The 25,204-nt window shown below is 40.4% G+C and overlaps 1 protein-coding gene across 1 annotated transcript in view; it reads right to left on the bottom strand.

The window, feature by feature from the left end:
* brinp1 (bone morphogenetic protein/retinoic acid inducible neural-specific 1) overlaps positions 1-25,204 on the bottom strand; it is a 117,294-nt gene that overhangs the window by 77,654 nt on the left and 14,436 nt on the right. Inside the window, exon 2 of the mRNA XM_079363595.1 lies at positions 10,170-10,437. Coding sequence (XP_079219721.1) covers positions 10,170-10,387 — 218 coding nt within the window. The 5' untranslated portion in view covers positions 10,388-10,437. The remainder of the gene's footprint in view (positions 1-10,169; positions 10,438-25,204) is intronic.

The following is a 25,204-nucleotide window of genomic DNA, read 5'->3' as shown; positions in this document are numbered from 1 at the left end:
TAAAACCCACTTATCAGTTATCAGGCCTTTGCTGTGTGAGTGTCAAGAGTTCAGGAGAACCAACCTGGAAATCAGGCTTCTTAAAGGGCCTTTCAGACACATACGCTGTCTATGTGTTGCTCGGCGTGCTTATGAAGCACTCGTTATAGAGCTGCAGCTCCTGGATGAGCCGATGCGTCCTCAAGTACGGTCGTGCCCTGAAGATTTACGGAACACACACACCCTCTCCTTCTGTGCTGCTCGTCTCCTCCTCCTCCTCCTCCTCATCAGCAGATAATAGATCGGGGCTTTGAACTGAATAGCGGGCAGACACAAACATACTTTGAAATCATAAGTGGCTATTTTTCCGACTATTGTTTCCGCAACCGAGCAACGTTCACCGTTGCTTTTTTGCCCATGTGCAGTTCCACCTTCTGCTCTGCACCCTACTCCACGGTTTCCTCCTGAAAAGACTCTTCATGCACACAGCAGTGTGGGAGGTTGGTTTCAACTTAGATCAAATTTAATTCTCTCTATCCTTAATAAAAACACACACACACACACACACACACACATACACACACACACACAGAGAGCAATTCATTTGTTTTGAGCGCATATGCAGCTGCACCTGTTAAACGTGTGTTAAACATGATAGCTCCACGGGGTCAACTTGACTGACCTTGACATATAAAACTGGAGTATGTTGAGTGACGGTCGTATCGGTCAAGGTCTCAACCTATGAAGATGTAACTCAGTACACACAGTAACTGTGTCTTTGTGTTTCATGTCATGTTGCTGCGGAAACTTGAAATATTATATCAAAAAATACATATTACTGATGTTGAAATGGGTGTTTTGTGGCTCAGTGGTTGAGTCAGTTGTCTCTCGACCGGTAGGTTAGAGATTTAAGTGTCACTGAACCTCAAGTTGCTCCCTTTGCGACACCAGCAGCATCATGTGAACGTGTATGAATGGGATTAATGACATGTAAGAGCAGCTTTGCGGGGAACAGCATAAAAGAGCCATCGAAGTCCATTTACCATGAATTCCCTTCATACTGTATTCCAATATACTATTAAGGGTTTGACTCGTGGAAGGTTAGTAAGGGTTATTATTTTTAAAAAATCACATTTTCTTCGTTTTTTTTTTTTTCCATCATCACACAAATTAAATTATAAAATCTTTTTTTTAAAGCTTTTTCAAGCCACATATCCAGAGACTTTGAAAATATGAAGGCTAATTGATATTATTATTTGTTGCTATTCTGGAGCTATTATACTGCTGTTTCTAAGAGTTTTTCTCTCTAAAAGCCTCAAGCACTGAAATCCCAAACAGGTATTTTCAGTGTACCTGAACAGACCTTTGAAGTGTTTGTACACTTCATGCTTGACTGACATCTCCCTGACCCTCTATGTTGACTGTGTTGTACCTTTTAGGAAAACACAAGTAACAGCTTTGATTTTGTTGAATATATGAGGTCTGGGGACCTTTAGTCTGTTTCACTGTAACCTGAAGGTCTAATCAGGTGGTTGACTAAAATTAAGCCAAAGTCAAGTCAATCAAAAGTCCCCGTTCGCCATCAATTTTATGACCAACAGCCTGCTGTCTAAAAGCATTCGTTTTACAGTCTGATTTATTTCCTATAGAGGGCTGACTTTCGTGGAATATTTGGTGTTATTTAGCTGCTTGATATAAATTAGAGATGGCTTCTCCATCATCTCCTCCTCACAGCTTCCTGTTCTGTGGTGGTGTTGTATATCCAGTCTCGAGGGAGAGTGGCACAGACGTCCCACGCATTGAATTAGTCAGTACTTAACCCTGACAGTTTCTTCTAGCCTCCTGTTCCTCCTCTAATTACCATCTCTTCCTTGCCAGTAATTAAGTCGTCCCACAGCGGGGGCTTTTTACCAACAGGAAGCAAAAGCAAGTGGCATGGACTCCCTCCCAAGATCAGCCCCTGTTGATTCCACCCGAACTTAGACAGGCGAGAAATGCAGATCAACACCTAGTATCGGCACTGCTTCAGTGATTGTAATTGCAGTGTAGACCCTGGATAACAACATGTTTTGTGTGTGTCCATGTGTATCAAAGACAAAGATGTAGAACTCAAATTCCAACTCACTGCTGAGTATATTGGCTGCAATGGAAAATGTTCACTCAATTAGTAAAGTTTGTTTTGTTTTTGTTTATATGTGTACGGTTCATCATGTCTGTAGTGCCTCGTTTAAATACCTAAAGTGTGAAATATATTTCAAAAGAAGAAAACAATTGGAGCACAAGAAGAGACAGGCTGCACAGTTATTTCAGCCTGCCTGATTGGCTAAAGGGAGTGCTCAAATTCCAACCTTTGGAAGTGGTTCCTGCTTCAGTCAGCAAATGGGGAGTCAGGTCCGATGCCAGAGAACGAGACGACAGCCAACACCCTCTTTGGTGACAGAATGCTCATGAGTCATCGAAACTAAATGTTCATAATTACCTCCATAAGATTATCATCTAGAAAATGAAAATAGGACGATTTATTTTTTAGAGAAAGCGGAGGAAGGTTTGTTTTGGTGGGTTTTGTAACTATAAGGGTTGCATTCAAAACGTCACAACTGGAAAACTCTTCAAGTCTCCAAGACTCCAAGTTGAAGGCTAAAAAGTGCAAAACATATGACGTAACCTGCTTGTATATTCTGACTGAAAGACCTCATCAGCGTTATTCGCATTATTAAACAGGATTAAACCTTTTGGCCGTCGTTGTGCTCTTTCCTCTAGTTGAACTCTTTGTGTTGAGTGACACCTAATCAAATAAGAAAACAATAGAACTGAAGACAAACAGATGACAGATGGAACATTTTGCTTGACAAAAATAGGAATTTTTGGACCAAATGGTTCTGGGGCCTTTTTTAAGAGGAACCATCGACTAGAGAGTTCCCTGAGAACTATACACCAACACTGAGACTTTTGTCTGCAGTCGCACCACCATGGTACCTACTCTGACACAGGAACTTAAAAGGTTTAAAATAGTTCATTGATCCTGTGGTGAAGCATCAATAAAAAAAATTGGGATGGTTCCAACAGTTCCGAGAACTATAAGTTCCTGTTGTCTGAAAACGCCTGAAGTTAAAAATAAACCTTTAGCAACTTAGAGTATTGAAATGATAGATTTAAAAAGAATGAAATAGCATTAATGTTTTGTAACGTTGTTTATTCAGGTAGCCCCCTCCAACATGTCATAATAAATAAATAGATTGATCATTGAAGTGTAATTGTTACTGCTCTGTCAACATTGCCACTATGTATCCTGGTTACACCACAACATTTGTCCTGGAGGGTCTCTCTCTGTCAACCTCCTGCAGAAAATGTTATAAATAAATGAAATGGTTTTGAGCCTGCCAATGACTACTGGAACAAGAACATAGAGGACAAAAACAGTAAAACATACAAATGTCCTGTGGTGCCCAGAATGCTTTCCAAAGCACGGTATATTTGTAAAATCCCTCTGATGGATGATAAACATGTGGCTTCTGAGCACTGCGATGATGAGATGCAGAGCAGACTTTAATAATAGATGGCCTTTGCTATTTTATTTTTTTTGTTTATGAGACGGAGCTGCACCTGAGTACATGATTTTCGTGAGTCATCCGAGCCACTCCAATTCCTCCATGAGGCAGCTCTTCCTAACCTTGTCTCTGCCTTCAGTGCCGGCGTACCCGTCTGCTCCCCTTGTCCTTGTTTTGATGCTGAACTCCTCGGACCCACTTCTGAGCCTTGAGAACTTATATACATTTCCTTGATTGCACTCTTTAAGCACCTTCCTGTGGCACCTTCCTGTGGCACCGCCTAATGGCATCTCCGCCCCCCTTCATGTCTCCGTCCTCTTTCTACAGTCTGTTTTATCCCTCCTGACTTCCTGCTCCCCTCTCTCCTTCACTTCCTTTGGCTACAAGCTGCTGAATTAAACATCTCTGAAGCCTCTCGCAGCAGATCTGCCGACCACATCAAATCCGCCTTCTCTCACTCTATCCAATTACAGATGGCTCATCCAAACTAATTCGGGACCTGAGTCGGACAAATGTTACACCTTGTTTCTGTTAAAAACAAATGGAGGCTTGATCAGCACTGACAGTCACATCCACACCGAACACATGAGGGGACTCAGTGTGTTTATGCTGATGCCAGTTGTTCGTTAAAGAATCACTGAAGCAAACGATGTTAAGCTCATCACAAATTAAAAGACCAATTTTGGATAAAAATGCAAAAATAAAAGTTGAAATGAGTCCCGGGGTGCGGGCCTATCTGTTTGATGAACACTTTAATTTAGAGGCTGAATGAAAGAAGTTGTTTGCAAATGCAAATTAAAGCTGCAGATTATGCATTCAAGGTTTAATGCTGATCGAGTGGTTGCCTGTGAAGTGATTATAGTTAGGGAATAATTAACATCATGAAGGAAATGTTCGGTTGAAGAAATGCATAAAGAGCTTACAATAAGTTGGAACTTGTTAAAGCCTTTTAACAGTGTATTAAACTCTGCTTTGATGTAGGTCTGAAGCAAGCCAAAGGACATAGGTAACTTTTGTAAATACATTGCATATATATTTAATATAGGCAGATATTGGCTTTGACAGAAATATGTGTTTTGTGGTGGTAAAGCCAGGGACAAGGTGAAAAATGAAGTCACAGGTCAGAATCTAACCCGGGCTGTGCGCTTAGAGGACTAAAGCCTCTGTACATGGAGCTTGCTCACGAACCCCATGGCCACCGGCACCTCCAACAACAGCGTATTTCATTCATCGTTTTTTCTTTCTTTCTTTCTTTTTTTTTTTTTTTATTTACGTCTAAAATCAGATCTGCTTTTAGTTATGAACTTGGACAACATATTCATCTGAACTTCATTTCCAAGTATTAGATTTTCCACAGGCCATTTCAGGGTTTTGTTGCAAACATTGGAAACATTTTGAGGTCTTGATGAGCTCCGGTCGAGCGACACGAGCGGCTCTTCAAAGTCTCGCCATTCATTCCCGTCAGCATGGCTTTTCAAAGAGAGATCAATCAGAGCTATTCATTTGAGCTATTCATTTTCATAAATATTTTTTTATTCTAAATAACAACCCACATCTCCCTGCTTTGATTACAGCGCAATGCTGATTTGGGGCCTTTAAAATGCATTAATGGCGACCAGATTTGCATTTATATTGGTTTTTCACACGGGGACAGGAGAACCTGAGATAGAGCTCCGTGACGAAAAAGACCAAAGGAAGAGCATGCGCATCATCTGAAACACATTGGACCCCATAATAGAGTACAAGCAACTGAACGAGTGATGCTTGTGTGAGCAAAACAGGCCATTGGATTTCAGCACTGACTGGAGCACACAGTGATATTCATTATTCAGCCGCCGGTCGGATATAAGAGCAGTGAAAGGTCCCTCTTGTGACTGATGAACACGTTATAGGAAATGTACACCTGCACATACAATTACAGGAGGGAGAAAGGGGATTTCAGTTCGGAGATTGCAATCAGAGATGACACAGTTGAGACGAGTACATCCACTAAACATACTGCAGTCATTTCCTTAAAAGACATACATCTAAAGGAAGGGGATAATTGCTTCCTCATGCTCTATCATTCCCCTTCAAGCGATTGTGACCTGTTCTGAGCACTAGACAAGAGGCTGGCGCTCCCTTAAATCTGTGTTTATCCTTCAAATTAGGCGCACAGCCCATGTTATTAAAGATGGGGCAGATTTGTTTGTTGCTGATCAGGTTGGCATTGTCCATGCAGCCTAATCTCCCTTGATAAGAGCACCCCAGAAAGGAATGGATGCTTTGTCCTGCCGCAAATCTGATTCAAACACTTTCCACCACTAAATCGCAGAGGCAGAGAAAGCCCCCGGGGAAATTTACAAAGCGATTCAGTTCTCATTGCTGGTTAGAGCAGAGCACGGCTGGGCAATCATGTGCCGAAGAGGGCCGAGGGCATGTATGATTTCACTCCAAGCAAACACTACACCAGCTGATGTCACTGATTTCCTCCCCCCCATCCCTGCTGGAGGATGTGCTAATCACTGGAATTAACTGGTGGTCCATGTTGGGATGAGTTCTTGGAAAACACTTGTGACCTCGCGGGGAATCTTTCAAACCCTTGCTTCAAATAATGCATATGATTATTCACTAGATGTGAAATGCACGTCCTAAGAATTGCTCATTTAGCCTGCTAATGCTGAAGGTTGTTACTCCCAGCTCGTCCAATAAAAGCATCCATGGTCAGTGGCCAAGTCTAAAAATGGTGTTCTCGTCTCAGTTTGCATGTGTAAGGCATCAAAATTAAATGAGCATAATAAATCAGCTAAAAGTGTCTGGAGCGACTAAATTAAAGCAAGTTATAAATAATTAACATTTTATCCGTTTTTTAAATGCAACAAAAGTAGAAGGAAGTTTACAAGAAACACAAGTGACACCACTGTAGTCTGGAAATATCTAGTTACTAAAACAAACCCATTCAGTTTCAGCAAAAAAACTATTCAGTCAGGCTTGGGAAAATCTCCATAAACACAGACCTGGACATGCCCCATCAATTTTAATAACCATAGATTTCCCAGTAAGTTGTTGAGCTTCCTGGTGTCGTGGGTTTCTCTGGATTGATGGCCTGCTGCTGTGGATCTGACTAACTCCAAGAGGCACAACTATTCATATCAGTCTGATGTCTATTATCATTATTATTCATGTTAATCTAAGAGCTGCTCAACTCCATCTGCCATTATGATGTGATGTGATTAGCCCTTCCCTGTTTTTGTCATCATCATAATGGTAAATGCTAATATCAGAGCTGTTGACTTCTACTGTTCAAATATGATAAACAGTCTATTATCATTACTTTGCCATTACTACTAATTCTACACATATTTATTAACATATTATAATTATTGGCACTGTAGACGTAAGTCTCTGCTAGCTGTTGATGTTGTTGCTCATTTTGAAGAAATGTGGGGGTTGTATGCAGTGAGCTGTAATGTGACAATTCTATGCGTTTTCAATGTGTTAGGATTAAGGATGCACCGGTATGATGCTGGTCACTCAAACAGCTAGATCAAGTATCAGTGATGGGCCAATCCAAGGGACCAATCCAGCAGGCCCATCAACTTACTTGAGGTTTATGTTAATCTGTGATCTGATTATGGCAAACACACGCATGTTGTACTACATGCCTGTCATCAGTGCACTGGTAAGGTTTGCATTTTGCAAGGTGGAGCCGAGCGACTAAACACTTTGAAAAACCAGAGTGTCATCAAGTTAAAAAAAAGTTGGGAGAGAGCCCTGCCTGCCCTGACAAGAACTCTATGGAACCCTTTTCAGCAGAGTTAATGGATGTAAAGACTTCACCTGGGTTACCTGGAGCTATGAAAAAGCAATGGAAAACAAAGAGGTGCACATACAATGCCCGCTCAATGAGTCTTCACTGTGACAGCAGTAGGTGAGTGATGCCATTGCAAGTGGTACTGTGCACACATTGTGCGGCAGATTGTAACTATTGAGGAAATCCTAAATGTTTGTTTAGTAAAAAAAATGATTTAAAAAGTTGAACAAAAATTCATGCTTCTTTACACAAACACTTTTTTCAGTGTCATCATCACAGTTGGGAAATACAGGCTATTAAATTAACACTGGTATTGGATCGAAACTCTGTATTGGCAGGTACTCAAAGCCATCTCACAGATTGTTATTGGAACGCGAAAAGTTGGATCAGTGCATCTTCAGCAAGACGAATTTTGTCAAGCAAGCAGATATCAACTCATAGCATTGTTTTTTTTCTGGTGTGAACTTTTAATCAGCGTCTTCAAATTGTCAAAAAAAAGGGGGCTCTTGGTAGTTTGGATGACATATGTGATATTATATGATTTGATGTCAACATACAAGGAAAATCCTTTCAAAAATAGGAACTATAGTAAATGGAATCTGTTTAATCCTCCTCTGGTCTGCAGATCTGTGTGAGATGTGGGTGACGATGCACGTCAATAAAGGTTTAACCCAAAAAAGGAAGACTCTCATTACAAGACTTAATTTCCCTGTTGTGAGGAAAGGGATATCTAGCACTGCTGGCAGAATTTGATGCCACTAATGGTTTGTTAAGAGGGAGAAACAACAAAAGCCACCTGGGCCCGCTATCGTTCTCAGCAGCATCCCGACATGCAAACACACACTCTGTTTTAATAAATCACTGCGGCATCACAGACAGCGCTCGACGGCTGCACATTGTGTGAGTGTGTGTAAAAAGTGGCTTCAGAAGTTCTGCCGCTGAGATTCATGTCTCTGTGCAACATCCCGCTCTGTCAAGTTACACATTATGCAAATACATTGTTTACTGTTCATGTGACAATATCAAGGCATGAAAGCCAGTGGGGACCATGGGGGCTGTGGCAAGGTACCAAGAGAGACGGAGGAAAGGGATGAAGAACAAACTCTGTGAAATAACTGCCAAAGGAACGTGCCAAATGACTCTCCAACACAGTCGCTCTGTGGTTTCTGAGTTAGTAGACTGCAGAGGGATGCAAAGAAATCAAAGCACTCCATTGTGAGAAAGAGGCAATCAAATCTCTCTATCCTCATCTACCCGAGTGACATACAGTATAAGGAAATGTGCTAGACACAAAGCAAGAATAGAGTAATAAATATTATGCCGTTGAATTTATTTAATGTCAAACTGTATTACTGGAGCACAGGTGTAGAGGGAAGGTGACAAGTGACATGAAACGTGACTAAAAGTGTTGAAAGACAAAATTATTTATAACTACCCTAATGCAAATACAGGGCGCTTGGGTAACATAAAGCATTAAAAACTCCCAGTATATGATGTTGATATTTACTTCTAGTTATATGTAAAGAATTGAAAACCAGGTATTTGAATTTATGAAATCACCTCTTGAATGTAAGTGTGAGAAGATAAACACCTTAAGGGTCATACAAACCTTATTATTCTTTGGTAGTGATTAATACACACATTGTGTTATGCCAAAAAATGTGCAAGATCCTTGGTTCTTTAATAGACTGGTAAAGTTGTCAGGGGTTTATAATGTGGCAATGAGAATACTGCTGTTTGACCTTAAAGCACCAATTAAAATGGGTTTTATATAACTGGTGAATTAAGTGTTGTCTTAACTGTCTTACCACCAGTAGCTCCTGTTGTTTTTTATCTCTTCAGATTGTGTTTCTACAAAGGCAGAATGGCTAACCCTGCTGGTTTCATCAGGGTTCCTTTGCTTAGGCTTGGAGATTTAGACTCTGTGTGACAAACATACTTTCATAGCATTAAATGAAGTGAAGACTCCTTCATTTGTGGCTTTAATCAAGCAGCAACCTTAATTGTAAGAAAAATGAAGCCAACACAAATGTTTAAAATACTGTAATTTCTTTAGTGTCCACTTGAGGCTTCAGCTGTAAAAGCCATGGAACTACAGCTAGGTCCCAAATGAAAATGCCCATTTTAACAGGAGAAATAATCATGGTGGAAAAATGATTTTGCTCTCATTGGCTCATTTGTTTATTCCTATCAGGTTAAACAAATGTATAGCTTATCTATTTTGATTCTATGAAGGACAGGAGCAGAAATATATGAATTTGGCTGTGTCTGCGTTACCTGACTGAGGACGTGTTGTAGCTCTACACCAGGAGGTTTAAGGCCGGTCTAAGTTCCAGCTCTCTGCCTGTATCTAAATAAATTGATTTCCATCATGGCTACTGACATCACATGGAGTCAAAATGATTATGAAGAAACACATGGGTGAAGTCACTGAGACAATTCCCATTGTTTATATAATATGTAATTTACATCCACAACTAAGCTCACCTTTAATTGTTCTATTTTCAGTTGTCATCATTAGAGCAGTGCTTTTCATTTAAAGAACCTTCACCTGATAGATTTGCTTGTTTTTGCCTTTTTTCAAAGATAGAAATATGTATGTGGGAAATAAGTTAGTCCCTGGCAGACTTGGAACTTTGCAAGAGAGAGAAAAAGTCCTTGCAAAGTAGAAAGTTCACAGTGCTGAGAGCAGCTGCTAGTGAACATAAAAAGTACACTCTTAATAGGTTAAAAATGTACAGAGTGCAGCTTTTTGCAAGAAGAAAACTCAAAATAGAAAAAACATTAAAATGGAAAGGACTCTTAAAAAGCCTGCGTGGCATCAGTACACAGGCGGAAAGTGAACTCACCTATAAATTTTATATCTGGTCGTAAATCCTTGGCGGAATCTTTCCACAAAGGACAGATAACTCCGAGAGTGGTGGAAAGGTCCTCGGTCAGAGATGAGCCAGTCATACTGCTTGGTGACATGTTGCTCAGTAGCCAACGGGTCCTGGCGGGAAGACTGAACTGTTATATGGTCCCATATAAACAGGAAGCAGATGACCTCAATAAACCTCCAGTTCATGCTTTTTCTTAAGCCGCTCTCTGTTCATTCTCGCTCCATTATGTGGAGACCTGATGGGAGAGAGAAGAGGAAGAAGGGGGGGGGGGGGGGGGGGACACAAGAAGAAGAAGAGAGCTGTTACATGACAAAGTCTATTTTAGCTGTACAAGAAGATGTCATACAGTTAGGTTAATTGTGTTGTACCGCACAAATAAGCTAGTGCCCTTGTCATCGTCGCTTTACTATGACATGATGTGTATTCATTCGCTGCTCTTGCTAAGATCGTTCACCCTTCATGCCTCCCTGGAGTTTGTTTTTTTTAGAAAGCCACACAGACCGGGTCTCTCCGCACGAGGACTGATACCCTTTTTGGAGATGAGCATGAAGAACACTTACAGCTGCGTGGCTGTCTCCCCGCTTTCTTTTTTTTTATAAAGCTAATTGGTGTCATGATAAATTCTGACAAGGTTAGAGGACTGGTTTTATGATATGTTATGACACCCAGCCGCTAATGTGGAGGAACACCATCTCCCTTTACGCAGTGGTGTCAATTATTGCTGAAGGAAACTTTCAACTATTGACTTTGGAGTTCATGAATTGTTAAAAATAATGTGGTGCAAAATGTTACCTCTTTCATCAAATACTAAATGAAAAGCTAATATGAGCTGCTTGAGGTGGGTATTACTATTATACTCTTGCCCTTAAATTCCTACGGTGCCGCTTTAATCGTAAATCAGAGCTGGAATTCAATAAGTAGTTTGGAGACACTGCTTTTAAATACGACTGGAAACACAGATCAGCAAGGATTATGGTGTATTCCTGATGTTTCTATGTATTAACACATTAAAGCCGCAATAATCTTCAAGAAAAAAAAGCTGCATTAGTCTGCAAAAACAGCACGTTTGACATCTTTACACAGCTTAATGGAGAAGTGTTTCAAATAAAGTATTGGAAACATTTAACCATTCCAGACGACCCTTAATATGACACATATCCTCACTGTGCATCGACTGAGAACATTATCATCCACTTGGCGGTGGAATTATGTCTCCTAGTTACTGATAAGGAAACGATTTCCATCAGTAATTGCGTTAAAGAACTTTGGCCCCTGGCCGTGGAGCACCCAACAGTGTGCTATCATCTGCTACTGTATGCAAAATATTCCTCCCCTCTTTCATGGTTTATTAGACAATAAAATATCATAAAGAGCAGGGGAAATTTAATGGGTCTAATCTCTTTGTGTTTAATAGATGATGAGCTGCTTGATTGCAGACGTTAAAGATATCACAGTGGGATACTTAAAGGATTTTTTTTTTGTCACATTAGGTTCAATTAAGTGACAGCTTCTGATTTTTTTTTTTTTTGGGTTACTTTCTTGTTTAAACACAGCTTGAACTACTTAACAAAGGTATAGGGACAGTCTGAGATTATGAGAATAATGGCATCCTGCTTGTGAAGCTTGTTTAATTATCTCGCGATACCATCCCTAAAACTTCTTGTATTGACATTTCAACTATTGTCAGAGGATTCTGCATTTTATTTTAAATGTCACATATGAACTACAAGATACACTTTACCATGTTTTTCTGACACTAAGTGTCCCTAGCTTGTCTACAATGGGCCCGATTATGAGAAAAGTCAATGTTTTCTATCTTTCACCTGCTCCAATTGTTTAGCGAATGACTGCACATTTGTAAAAGTATCGTGTCATGGCTTTGGCAGCAACTCCAGATCTAGAAATTGTAACCTTAAAAAGACGTCAAGATTAGCTTCACTACCACGAATGTTTATGACAAAGCTGATATCAGAAATCTCCCCCCAACTTGACTTTGATTAGTCTGTGAGGGGGAAGTGAAATTGACAAGCCTGATCTGAGGATCAGAAAGTTCAATGATGAAATAACATTGCTAAATAATTTGGATAAGGCGAGCAGAAAACTGGATGTCTGAATCCTAACACGAATGTACATTTAACTTACTGACTCAATTTGTACTTTATTAATTCAAACAAATACACAGCTTACCTTTACATGCTTTTGAAAATGTCACACTTAATAAACCCATTACTAAACACCAGAGCCTTCACTTTTACAATTTGAAAATGAGCATTAACCCCGAAGTTAGTTCCTGTCTGCTCTTCATGAAAAGCACTTCTGCAGTGGACCCAGAGGCTGACTCATTTCCCCCTCCTGGGGAGTCGAGATTTTCTGAATCCCTACACCCCCTGCAGTGAGTACATTTACATCCACACGGCCACATCATGAGAGAAAATTCACCATCTCTAACTGCTGTGACATTATATTCATCTCTTGCTGGATTTTCTGCTTGTTGGCTTTGTGAGTTTTGCAACTAAACAATGTCTTACCTTACAAAAACAAAAAAACAAAAAGCACTGTCTGATTGAAAGGACTCTTGGTTAATAAACAGCACCTGGTGATACAGAGGATTACTGAAAGGAATGACTCATCGAGGCCACTAAGCCTTTATGATGCTATGAATGATGTCATCCTTTTCATTACTCCATTACTTTCTCAATAATTAAAGGTCCTGTTTTCTTGGGGATAAAAATAGGTCTAACACTGAAATAACATCTACTGAGGACTAAATATTTAAGTGAGAAAAGGATGATTGGCAAGAAAACCTGTGCTGGTATAAAGCGTAGCTGATGTGCAAGTGCCTTAAAACTGTGTTATTTCCAATGGCCAGCAGGGGGAGACTCCACTGGCTTTGAAATAGATGTATGTATGGACTGAATACTGACCTAATAATTATGGAGACAGCAACTGCTGATTTGTAAACATGAAACTTTGAAGCCTATCAATGGATACTGGAAATGCTACCTCCATCTAACAATCAATCGGTGACAGGCACGAGGGGGGTTTACTAACCAGTGGGTGAAGGCATGGTGGTACACAAGCACACTTCCTTTTTACTGATCTTTGTTGCTAAGGCCAACAGACTGATTCTTCTAAAAGTCAAGGAATCCCAAAAAGGTCCCACTTTTTGACACACCCATTTTAACAAGAGAAATCAACATGGTTACAACCTGGCTCGGAAACAAATTTGGTATCAATAGCTCATTTCTTCATTGAAATTCATCTTGATTCTATTGTTATTCTATTATTGAGTTAATCACACTTGTACATATATGTGTGGCTGTTTTGCCGGGAGGCCTAAAAAGCTTAATCTCTTTGCATGTTGCCGAATTGATCAAAAGTTAAGTTGAGGGGGTCGCCGGTGGCGCAGCTGCAGTGCGCGCGACCCCATGTATTGAGGCTTAGTCCTCGCGCGCGGGCGGCCCGGGTTCGCGTCCGGCCTGTGGCCATTTCCCGCATGTCTCTCCCCACTCTCTCTCCCCCTTTCCGACTCTATCCACTGTCCTCCCTCTACAATAAAGGCAAAAAAAAAGGCCAAAAATAAATCTAAAAAAAAAAAAAAAGTTAAGTTGAGAAAGTATTCTCAATTTGGTGAACGCCACCATTTGGCCTGAAAAACCAATGGATGACTTTACTGAGTATTGACTGAAAATCTAACCATTTTTTCATGGCTATGATCAAGAAACATGGAGATAAATCATTGTCCACATGGGCGGAGATAATAGAGTTTGGGATTTTTTTGGGGTTGAAGCCATGTGGTGCAGTGTAGCAGTTGCACAGCTGGAAATGAGTCGAGATTAAGAATCAGATACACTTTCATTCTTCCCTCTAACGGCTGCAAACTAGACTTCATGCTGCTCTTTCAGTTTAAATATGGAGACTACAGAGAACAGACTGGAGCATAAACCACACAGAAAAGTTTCCTTTAAGAATTTAATTCGACGTGCAAGAAGTGCTGACTCATCAGGAGCGAGTATGCAGCGCTGTAAATAAGCCACTGAGGCAGGGTGCTGTTGAATTAGCATGGGAGGAGATAACACATGTGGTTCATAATTGCTGCTCTGGTCCTGTGAGGACTGTTGTCCGATGTCGGAAACAGTTCAATGCCATCACAGGGACACCCAAATCATTTGGCTAAGAACCTCAGGGACAGTTATAAAAAACTGGATGGGTGCCACCCAATAAAGCCAAGTCCTCACTGGTGCTGAGGGTGTGACTGTGTCTGCAAAGCAAGCTCAACCTGTTAAAGGGTAAAAAGGTTGGCATTTAAAAAACACTGATAGCTCCAACAAATCTCTAATCAGCCTTGATGTTGATAATTTGAGGAATCCAGGGGCCTAAGGGTGAATAATTTGTCTTTTTTTTCCTTGTGAAAATCTGCACACAAGTTAATGACAGTCGATACTGGATTTTGATGGTAATATGTTGTTGTACTGAGCCGCACATTCAACTGCAAATGTTGGCATCTGTTCATGTTGTAAGCTTTTCAAAGAAAAGACTGTTGAATAGAAAGATGATAAAGAACTCCATTGTTTTCAAGTTTTGTTAACAATACGCCCATTCTTTTTCCAGCAGAAGAAGAACTGTAGGTGGTGTCACACCTACATCAAGGTCAGAGTGAGTTGGAGAGAGAAAAGCAGTGCAGCGTTAAAAGAACAAAGGCGTCCTGCTCCTCCCTGATCCCCATTGAAGTGGATGTAATGTACTCAAAGAGTAAATGGGTTTCTTGAGAGGAATGCTCTAAGTCCAAGTGAAATTAAATTGCAATATTAGATAGATAGATAGATAGATAGATAGATAGATAGATAGATAGATAGATAGATAGATAGATAGATAGATAGATAGATAGATAGATAGATAGATAGATAGATAGATAGATAGATAGATAGATAGATAGATAGATACAGTGTGTGAATGAGGTTAAATGGGAGCACATAGCTGAGAGCAAACGTTGAAGTTCGGTGACTATTAGCAAAATGATTGAACATTTAAAGAAGAATTGCATTTTTCGCCATTACCATATTACAACATGTCTAGCTTATTATCTCAATGATATTTAGCACTCTGACATGTTTGGTTTATTGACTGACTATCATGTCTGTGTAAACGCATGCACACTAGCTACAGCCTCCCTCTTACCTAACTTCCAAATGCAATGCTAATGACAGAAAGACAGCTAATTAGCTGATCATCTGCAGCACTTCAAACAGCATGTCAACGTACCTGAAAACGTTAGGTCGGGTTAGTTGCTGGTGTGGTCCTTAATAATGAGTAGCACTAACAACATACTTCCTGTTAATGTCATTGTCTCAGGTGGACCACAGCTAAGTGCTAATGTCTCCTTTTGAATAAAATATGATATGCTATGTACATTGTAACCTTTTGGCTAAAGGTATTAGCATGATATCAGTTGGACTTTAAGGTCATCCTTACTTCAGTGTTACTATAGTAACACTATAATAACACTGATTACACAGTGCCTTGTAAGAAAAGGCTTTAAGATAGAGGTTACAGAATAAACCATTAGCAACTCCTGGGGAATCTATATCACCATCTCTGCCAAGTAACTTTAATATAGCTTCACATTATAAAAACGGCACAATTCATCATAAAACCATCTCAACCTCTCAGAAACCATATGCACTAATTAAAATGTATTGAATAAACACTTTTCTGATATGAAGGGTGTCCATGAGCATGGCTGAGCTAATCAATCCCTTGAAATTCAATAGTGCTAACAAACAAAAACAAAGTGCAAAATTTCAGGTGTACTGTTTGATTACGGCACTCAAAAATATCAGCAAATAAATAACCCTAATCGATCCTGTCAACCTAACAGACACACCAATTCATTCAGACTCATATTCCATGCTAGTTGCATCCAGATACAACATGATTTCATAACAGAAAGAGATGCCTTATCTTTCACAGATTTCATCGGCGGTATGTAAAAAAAAAACATCCTTTATCTTCAGATATTTGCAGATTATGGATATTTGCAGAGTGGATTAGTGAAACTGAGGAAGGAATAGACAGAGTGGATCATGCTACCCTTGAATAAGCAGGGTGGAGAAAAAAAGTGTGGTGGGGTGGGGGGGGGGAGGATGTCTGCTTCAGGAAATCACAAGACAGGACAAGGGAGGCTTGTTTTCTCCATCCTCCTTTTAAACAGCCTTATTCATAGAGCGACTCCCCACCCCCCTCCATTCTGGTTCATTCAAGGGGATTCAATCTCCATTCTGGTCCCGTCGCTGGCTTCTCCAATCAATTTCTCCTCCTCCCCCTCTCTCCCCTGTGTGGAGCCCTAAGTGTCCCTCTTTATTCTATAAAGTTCATAAGAATGGGGAGGCTTGTTCTCCCTATTTGGATTCTAAATCCCGAGGAGGAGAGAGATGAGGGCGGAATGAAGGCTTCTGCGAGGGGGGGGGGGGGGACAGGTAGACTCAAGGGAATAAGAGCAGATATTCTGTGTTTCAGCACTACAAATGACACATGGTCACTGACATGCAATATTTATTTCCTGAATAATTTGTCGGTGGAAACAGATGGATTCCTCTGCAGTGTTATCTGCACAAACCCTCAGAGTGATTCATTTCCCTGATATGGGCAAAATGCACAAATAGAAGCAAAACCTTTGACTAAAACTAATGGCTGTCTGAATTTTTGTACTCCTCTGGGTTATTTTAAGTTGACATTTCATATTAATATGACCTCAATGGGACTAAAAGGCTATGTGATGGGAGGGAGTGACAGAATGAGGAGACAGAGAGCACGGTTGCTTCTAAATATGCCAAACCAGTGTCATGTGCAGTAAGGGAATCATTATTGCACAGCTCACAGCCATGTCTGGAAAGGCGTGGTAATGGTCTGCCACTTGCAATTGCTGGGAAGCGACAGAGGAATGGGAAAACCGTCCGTGGATAACTTTGTTTGTACTGGATTCTTCTTCTTTTTTTTCTTTTTTTTGTTCTTTCTCCCCCTTACTCTGAAGCTCACGCCTCCTTGTTCCTGTCGTGTTGTTAAAAAGAAAAAAAGAAAAAAGGGCCGCATTGGCACCGTGACCTTCAGAGGAATACATGGCTGAGCAAGCAAACACTCTGTTTGATAATTAAATTCTCTGGTTGGTCAGCAACCAATCAGCTCAGAGCTCAGGGATCAATGGCTGATTTTAAAGAGCAAACTAATTCACTAATGGTCGGAGTTATTCCAATTTACCTGGCTGCTGAATTATTGTGTCCAAATCTATTCAGAGGGGGATCAATGCGAGCCGGAGAAGGGGAGCCGGCCTCATCTGTCATGTGAAGCGGTGCAAGGAGGAGTAGTGTGCAGCAGGGTTTTTATTTGATAGCTGCCCAGTTGAACAGCGAGCAATGTGGGGGCGGTTTATGTGCTGGTTCTAAACAAGGTCTGCCTCTGTCATAAAGCAAACTAATTAATAAGATCTCAGAGTCAACACAGAGCAAGGTAAAGGTATAAGGCTCATTCTGGGCATGGGATTAAGATAATTCCAGCACTATGGATTACCAAAGGGCAATTAAATTAAGTGTGAAATAAAACAATTCAATCAATTTGCTCCACGAGGGCTCCTGCTGCAAGGGAAATAAAAACACTGGCACTAGAATTTTATTTTCCTTACGTGTTTTTTTATAAGCAGAGCTCACCTTTCCATTGCCAGTTTGGATGTAAGAGTACAATTCCTGTGTCTCTGGAATATGTTTAATGTAAAAAAAAAAAAATGCATAGCAGTTTTGATTCCCTGCTATATTTGTCTCATTCAAGGTCCTGGCGTTTTAAGCTGATTGGGTGGGAAGAAAACGGAAGGATTCCACCTCTAACCAAGGAGAATGAGAAGCTACATGGCTAGCACGAGCCCGTCATTTGTCCTCATATCACCACTGCTGCTTTATGCTACTGTGGTCACATGTGTTACAGATGAAGATTGATCATTCGTCAACTCGCAAATTGGCTTTCAAGTGCTTTCTCCAATTAGTCTGCGGTTTTATTGATGAGAAACCACTGACTGCTTTTCTTCGATTTACCTCGCAGGCACGTTTTTTTGTTGTTGTTTATAATATGTCTTTCACCTTTCTCGGACTGAAATGGGTTTCAAATTGCTCCAACCATAACAGATCCAGCTCGCCTCATACCTCTTGTTCTCACGTTCCACTGAAAGCAATGCGAGATTAAAAGCAGAAAATAAAATGCCAGAGCGAATGTTGCTCCTTTGGCTGGTCAGACTGAAAACGCACCCTGAAGAGCTCCAGAGATTAAAAAAAGAAGAGCGTGGAAAAGACTCGCCGGGAGGATGTTAACGACACTCTTCGCTCGGCAGCTCTTCCCTGCTCATGCATGTAAATGTCAGGTGATGTTATCTGGTTTCCAATGACCGTCTAGACCAAAGAAAAAAAGGAGAAGACACATTTATCTTGCAGAAAGCAGGTGTGCTCTGCACCTTGTGTGCAAATGCATGCACTTTTATTTTCTTTGATGCATTTGCAGCTATGCAACGTGTGTCAGCAAACAAACAAACAAACCGTAACTGGCATTAAAGCAAAGCTGCCGCAAAGTTCACCTCAGGCCACATTATTATTATGTTTTTTTTCCCCAGTGTAATTACCAGCTGAATTAAGCAGCAGATCCTCCTTCCTCTTTTTCGCCCTTCTGTGACTGATCTGTCATAATTTCTCACGTCTGAAACATTTTATTCAAATCTCACTATCGGTGCTACAGGCTTGGGTGTGAAGAAGTGTTGTTGCGAGGCAACTGTGAGACTGCAATTGGATTGCAGAGCTGCATTTTATTTTCGAGGCATATGTGAGGAAAGTATCATTTCATCAGGGTGAGGGCGTGATTTGAAAAAAAAACAAAAAAAAAACAGTTCAGGATCTGAGGTACAGAGAAAGAATATTTTCTTGTTTTTCCTCATCCTGGATTTTATCAGCATGTGTGCACGATGACGCCTGAGCCAGAAAAATGAGTTTCGCTCTCACACTCGGACGCCTAATGACCGTCATACTTGAGCAATTTTTTTGCACCGAGATGATTATACATCACAGTTGAAAGTCTCTGACAAAAAAAAAAAAAAAAAAAAAAAAAATAGGGGAAATGTTGTGCCAGTTCATTTCTGAGTGTTAATGCTGTTTCACCTAACCTTTTCAACACAACCTTCCACTTTTACACTTTTTTTTTTCCCTTTCATGGGGGGTGGTTCTCTGACAGAAACACATAACAGCTGCTGCCCTCTCAGGAGAGCGGACCACTGGCATTATGTGGAGAGAGCTTTTTCTCCAGCTGCAGTGGGTTATTTTTGTTCACACTGCTACCCCCAATTGCTTGTACACTCTCTGAATTTACTGACCTCATTCGCCCCCCACCCCCCTTCACAATTTGGCCAATTGCTTATCTGAAACTTCGGCAAGACTTTCCTTCTCTCTGACAAAATGAAGGGCTCTCGGAATGGCTGTTTCAAGGCAACGGTCACCTGTCCTCTATTGTTCCTAATTCAGAGACATTTAGGAGCAGTGGGTGCTGTAAATCAGCAGCATCTACAGAGACACACAGCAGATGGTTAAAAACAAAAAGTGCTCTTGTCTCAATTCTTTGCAGATTAAGCATCGCAAATCTAAACTCTAGTGTGTATTATGTAATGCCTGGTGTCCGTGCTGTGCATGAATATCAAAATTCTAATGGTGTTTTGTTCGCTGCCAGACTCAATCTACCTCATAGCTCCAATGAATTTACTGTGTGTCAACCGCAATACTGTATCATGCATTAACCTACAGTTTGTCATGTGCAATTCACTTAATGTACATCTCAGCTTCCATCCCACAGTGACACGCATTGAACACCATTTGGAACGTAAAACAACATTTGGCTTTTTCTGTATTCAAAACCACACTCTACATTGTTGCAGCCTATAGCGTATATGGTAGAGGAAGTCTGTCAAGGTTGGCTGCTTTTATTCGCTGTTTGTCTCGAGATGAATTGGATGCATCTGCTGTTCAGCCCTGGGAGCATTTTTAGTGATTACCCTGCAGTGCCAAGGACAATGACAATTAAGTCACGAAACGGTCGGAAACAGCTCGTGTGGATGTTTTGTGAGAGGATCTGGCTGTCTTATTGGAGATGCAATTAGTCATTACATCTGAAGGATACATGTCTGTACAATTGTGGTAGAAAGAAAATGGAGGTCATAGAAGTTTAATGAGGGAAATGTGTCATATTTAGCTTTTAGTGGATTTTTTCTTCCAAATGAAAGTGCTTCCTTGTATTCAAGTGGAGCAATGAAGTGAAAAATGGTACTGCTTTGGGGTGATGCTGTTTAATACACACAGGTACATAGATTCTCATGTGCAAAGGCATCCTGAGCAGACGTTTTCATGCCTGATATGACTAAAAGGATTGTGAATTTTTGCTGAGAAAAGCCTTTTTTTTTTCTCTTCTTCTTCTTCTATTTTCTGCAGCACATTTCGTGTCATCTCTTCTTGGTAAGTTATCATTTGCAAAAATATGCTCTAGATATGGGGTTAAAGCAGCCAACTTGTACCCATTCCCAACCTCAGGATATAAAATAGAGTGCTCTTGACCCCCCCTCGCCTTTGAAATTCCTCCGCCGTCGCTCTATTCCTCCCCCGAGCTGTCCTCTTTTCATGCCAAACTGTAGCTCAGAGCCTTTTGCCATGAGGCTGGCAGTTTCATTTCCCATGCTCTCCCATTTCTTTGGCTTCTTTCCCTGCTCAAACGGAAGTAAACTGAGTCATAAGCCAGCTAAAACGCATGACATTTCAAGATATCAGTGCTTATAAGCACCAAGGAAAACCTCAGTGCAAGGAAGCCAATAACAATCCTCCTGTCCAACGTTGAAGCATCCTTACTGGACCCCAAATTATCCCCAAAGGCTCTGCTAACTATGAGTGTGTGTGTGTGTGTGTGTGTGTGTGTGTGTGTGTGTGTGTGTGTGTGTGTGTGTGTGTGTGTGTGTGTGTGTGTGTGTGTGAGCCTTCGCCATCAGTATATTAATGTGTGTAAATGGGGTGAAGTGCATGTATTGTAATGCGCTCCAAGGGGTCACAAGACTGGAACGCTGTTGTGTAAGTGCAGACCATTTACAAAGCCTATAGCTGCTTAATAATTCAAAGTCTAATTTTTCCAAATGTGTGCTGTGGGCCAAAGAAGAAAAGGGGTGATTTTCTTAGGTCTTCTTGAAATGTTTATGCTCCAATAAAGCCTCAATAAATGCCTCTTTACAATTTACATTTAAATTGGTTAATCTAGGTAATCCTTCCTTTTTCTCTGGGGTTTAAAGCACTTACTGTACATCAAACGTAAATTAAATTAGAGTCACTGTTATTTACTGTAGAAGCAGACAATGTCTCACTTTGGTGCCCCTGAATGGTACTGTAAAAGAGTCGGAGGCTGCACATAAAAACATAATCGCTTCTGTTGTGTTCACATATGCATGCGTACAAATTTCATGACAGGTGGCCATGAAATCTCCTTGACTTGCCCGGTCTCACGCTTACAGCTTACAGTGGGACACTTACACTTACGGATGGACTTATCTGCTGATATTGAAAAGGCTGCGTGGAAATGGCAAACAGTATATCAATCAATGCTTTGCGTAATTGGCATATACATGGTATCAGTGAATTTGTGGATTTATTACTTAAAAGTCATCTCTCCTTCCCACGTACTTCCTGAATATTACCTGCTGCATTAACACACAGAGCTCTCAACTGAGCTTCACATAGATATTTTACTAGTGGGGTCAATCCATCCATCCGTCCATTTTCATCTGCTTATCGGAAGAAACTTATTTTTGCTGCTTGCATCCGGGATCTTTGTTCTTTTGTCACTATCCTTAGCTTGCCCCAAGTGAGGAAGTCTAAGTACTAGTGGGTTGGCATGAAAAACATCTCCGTAAAGTCAGGTTGTGAAATGTGGCTTTTTGCATTCACACACAAAATCGTCCAGACAATTTTTGGACATTTTACTCATGCACAAGTCTTTATACAGGTAGTAGGTTTACAAAGTACTTTTACCAGAAAAAAAGTTTTAAAATGATTAAAGCATGAAAAAGCATGGTGAATCTAAAAAATAAAAAAACAAAAAGATTTATTTGGATGAGAAGGGAGGATGGCGTAAAGCAGGATTTGACACAACTGGCTTACCGTAGGTCAACCAAAAAAATACACAAACATCGTATGTGTCCCTGTACTTCAGATCTACCAAGGATGAGCTGAGGATTAAATGTCCTCCAGTTGGAAGGGTCAAGCTTTTTTTAGAATAAATAACTCTAAAGTGAGCCTAGCCAAGCCTGTGTCATAACACATACAGAAATAAACATAGTTTTGTTGTTACATGATGCCTCCATTGTGACATATTCTGTTCCCAACGAAGACAGAAGACAAACAAGATGCCTCAAAGGCTTATTTACCAGGCTCAGAGGAAAACATGTAAATCATTTAACTGCATTAGAATAATAGAAACAGGCCTCTGCCAATATGTAGAGTCTTAGTGGAAAATCTCCCATCTTGTTTCACAATTTTTGCTGTATATATGAATGCGATTACATGTTTTATCCGGCTTTGCTTGTTTACAAAGTCATTACTGATGTAAAGACTTTCTTTGCCATGTCTTGTCCACACTGTATGAGTTCACCCCCTTTTTCTTCCATTTATGTGGAAATATTCAGCAGCAGTTTATCTCTCTTGAGTTGGCTCATCACAGTTCAAAGAAGGACTGCTTGGCTTTTAAAGAGAGCAGAAAAATGTGGATCGGTACACTTTAATGTTTTGGAGAAATTATGCCTAAGTGACACTCCCACTGGGAAGACCTTTTTTTGTTTGGTCTGGAAATTAACTTGGGTGATTTTTCTCATCTTTCGAGACAAGGCCATGACTTGGTGGTATCATTGCTTTTACACGTGCATCGAGTACACTTTTGTTCAGGAAGTGGCAAGATTGTTTTTGTAAAGGCCAAAGCACCAGCTGAATGTGTTAATAAAGAGCGCACTGATAAGCGATTAGCTCCCATGAGGGTTTGAGAGAAAGAGTGATTTTTTTTAGGCTTACACTTGAGTGGGTGATGAACTAAGAGGATGTTCCACTTGAATTTTAAAGTGATAAAACAATGGAGAGAGGTAGGACTGATGGGATCAGAGCCAAGAGGTGTGGCTTATGAAAAAGTAGCCTAGGGGTAAAAGAATTTAAATGAAGCAGTCTTATTGAACACTCCTTAAGCCTGGTAACAATGAGCAAAGTTTAGTGATCCGGCATCTATTTTCCTCTAATAATCTGATCTGACAATATCAAAATTAGCTAAGCAATGACAATAGAAAAGATGTTAGAAAAGAATTAGAAGCTAGTATTACGTTGCAATATTATGGGTTTTTTTCAACCAGTGTAATGTAAGCTAGGAAGCAGTTTTATGCTAACAGTAAGTTTTGTATGTTGCTTTAACATGAAATATTGGCATGTTTTCACTATTTATGGTCTTTTTAAAAGCTTGTTAATAAAGAAAATAGAATAATAGCAATCAAGAGATAGGCCTACACTCTAGTTTTCAGATTAGATTACATTACAGTTTCCTGTTCTGAGAATAAGTTCACAAACGTAGAAGCACTTTTTGTGGAATTCCTCCTGAACTCGCAGAATAAAATTTGATGTTACTATCAGTGTCATGATCTGTTTTCTGAACTGCTGTTCCTTGAATGTAGCCAGACTGTTACCCAGCCAAAGGCTAATACTGCCATTGCACTTTTATTTCTGCTTACCACTGTGACTTGCCATGTTGCCTCTTCTCTGCCCTACATCGGTGTCATGTCGATGTGCTGAGTCTGCAAAAACACAGCAAAAGATACTGCTCACCTGGACTGGCCTTTCCATCATTAAAACTAACAACGCCAGCTCCAACATCACAGCAGCACGGAGGTCTTTGGGGACGGTGCATGTCTGTGTGCGAGGGCTTTCTGGACATTTGCGTCCTGTGTGCATGTGAAACAGCGTGTCTGCCCTTGTCCTATAAGACTCAATCAATATTGTTTGCAAACATTGCACATACAGTACTATAGATGTTTTTACTGTATATATATTGTATGGTTGAAAGAGCAACAATATAGGATCAATGAATGAATCAATGAGATACACATGGCTAATGTTTCATATTTTTCACATGACTAAACATGCCATATGTCTTCAATGGCATGACTTCTGTAGCCACGGTAGAAAAGAGATCCTCTCGTACATTTAGTTCAACTATTAGGACACTCAGGTACAATGCACTTTTAAGGTGGCTCCTTGGATAAGGACATTTTAAACTGCTCTCATATTTAATAGAAATTGGAGGATACTTGGACTCTTTTTTTTTCTTCTTTTTTTTTTGGATGACTCCAAATATAGAAGTAGGTCTAAGATTTAAAACTAGGGCTTTTCACAAAAAAGACAACCATCAGAGAACAACACATATTTTTACCACCCAAGAAACCTCCAGCAAGCGTCCTAATAAACAAGGATAAAGCTCTAACACAAGAGAATGCGGAATATCCACATTATTGAGACAATGCATCCATTATTCATCTGACGGGAATTCAAAACAGCAGAATAAGTTCAGAGTTAATCACAGTATACGAAAGATTCAATCATATATGAGCTGCTCGTGAATTTACAGTACACACACTGTGCATCCTCTTCCAGTCAGCACACTGTCAGCAGTTTGATCCGAACACAAATCTGACTGAAACACAAATCTCTTCCCTGTCTGGCTCAGACATGCTTTTCAGATTTCGTGGGGGTATTTTCCTGCTACAACAGCATTTCGGCGTAGCAAACAGACCCAGTGAGGGGCTGATTTGTGATTCTTTCTTCGTACTTCAAGCGCTTAGGATCTGTCTGTGTCTGTCTTTAAAGAACAACATATAAGACTGATAATCTTGGCACCTTGTGATTTCCTGTTATTCCAAATTT

The sequence above is a fragment of the Symphodus melops genome (genome assembly GCF_947650265.1).
Source record: "Symphodus melops genome assembly, chromosome: 16".
NCBI lineage: Eukaryota > Metazoa > Chordata > Actinopteri > Labriformes > Labridae > Symphodus > Symphodus melops.
Note: the sequence above shows the minus strand (reverse complement) of the source record. Positions and strands in the feature narration are given on the sequence as shown.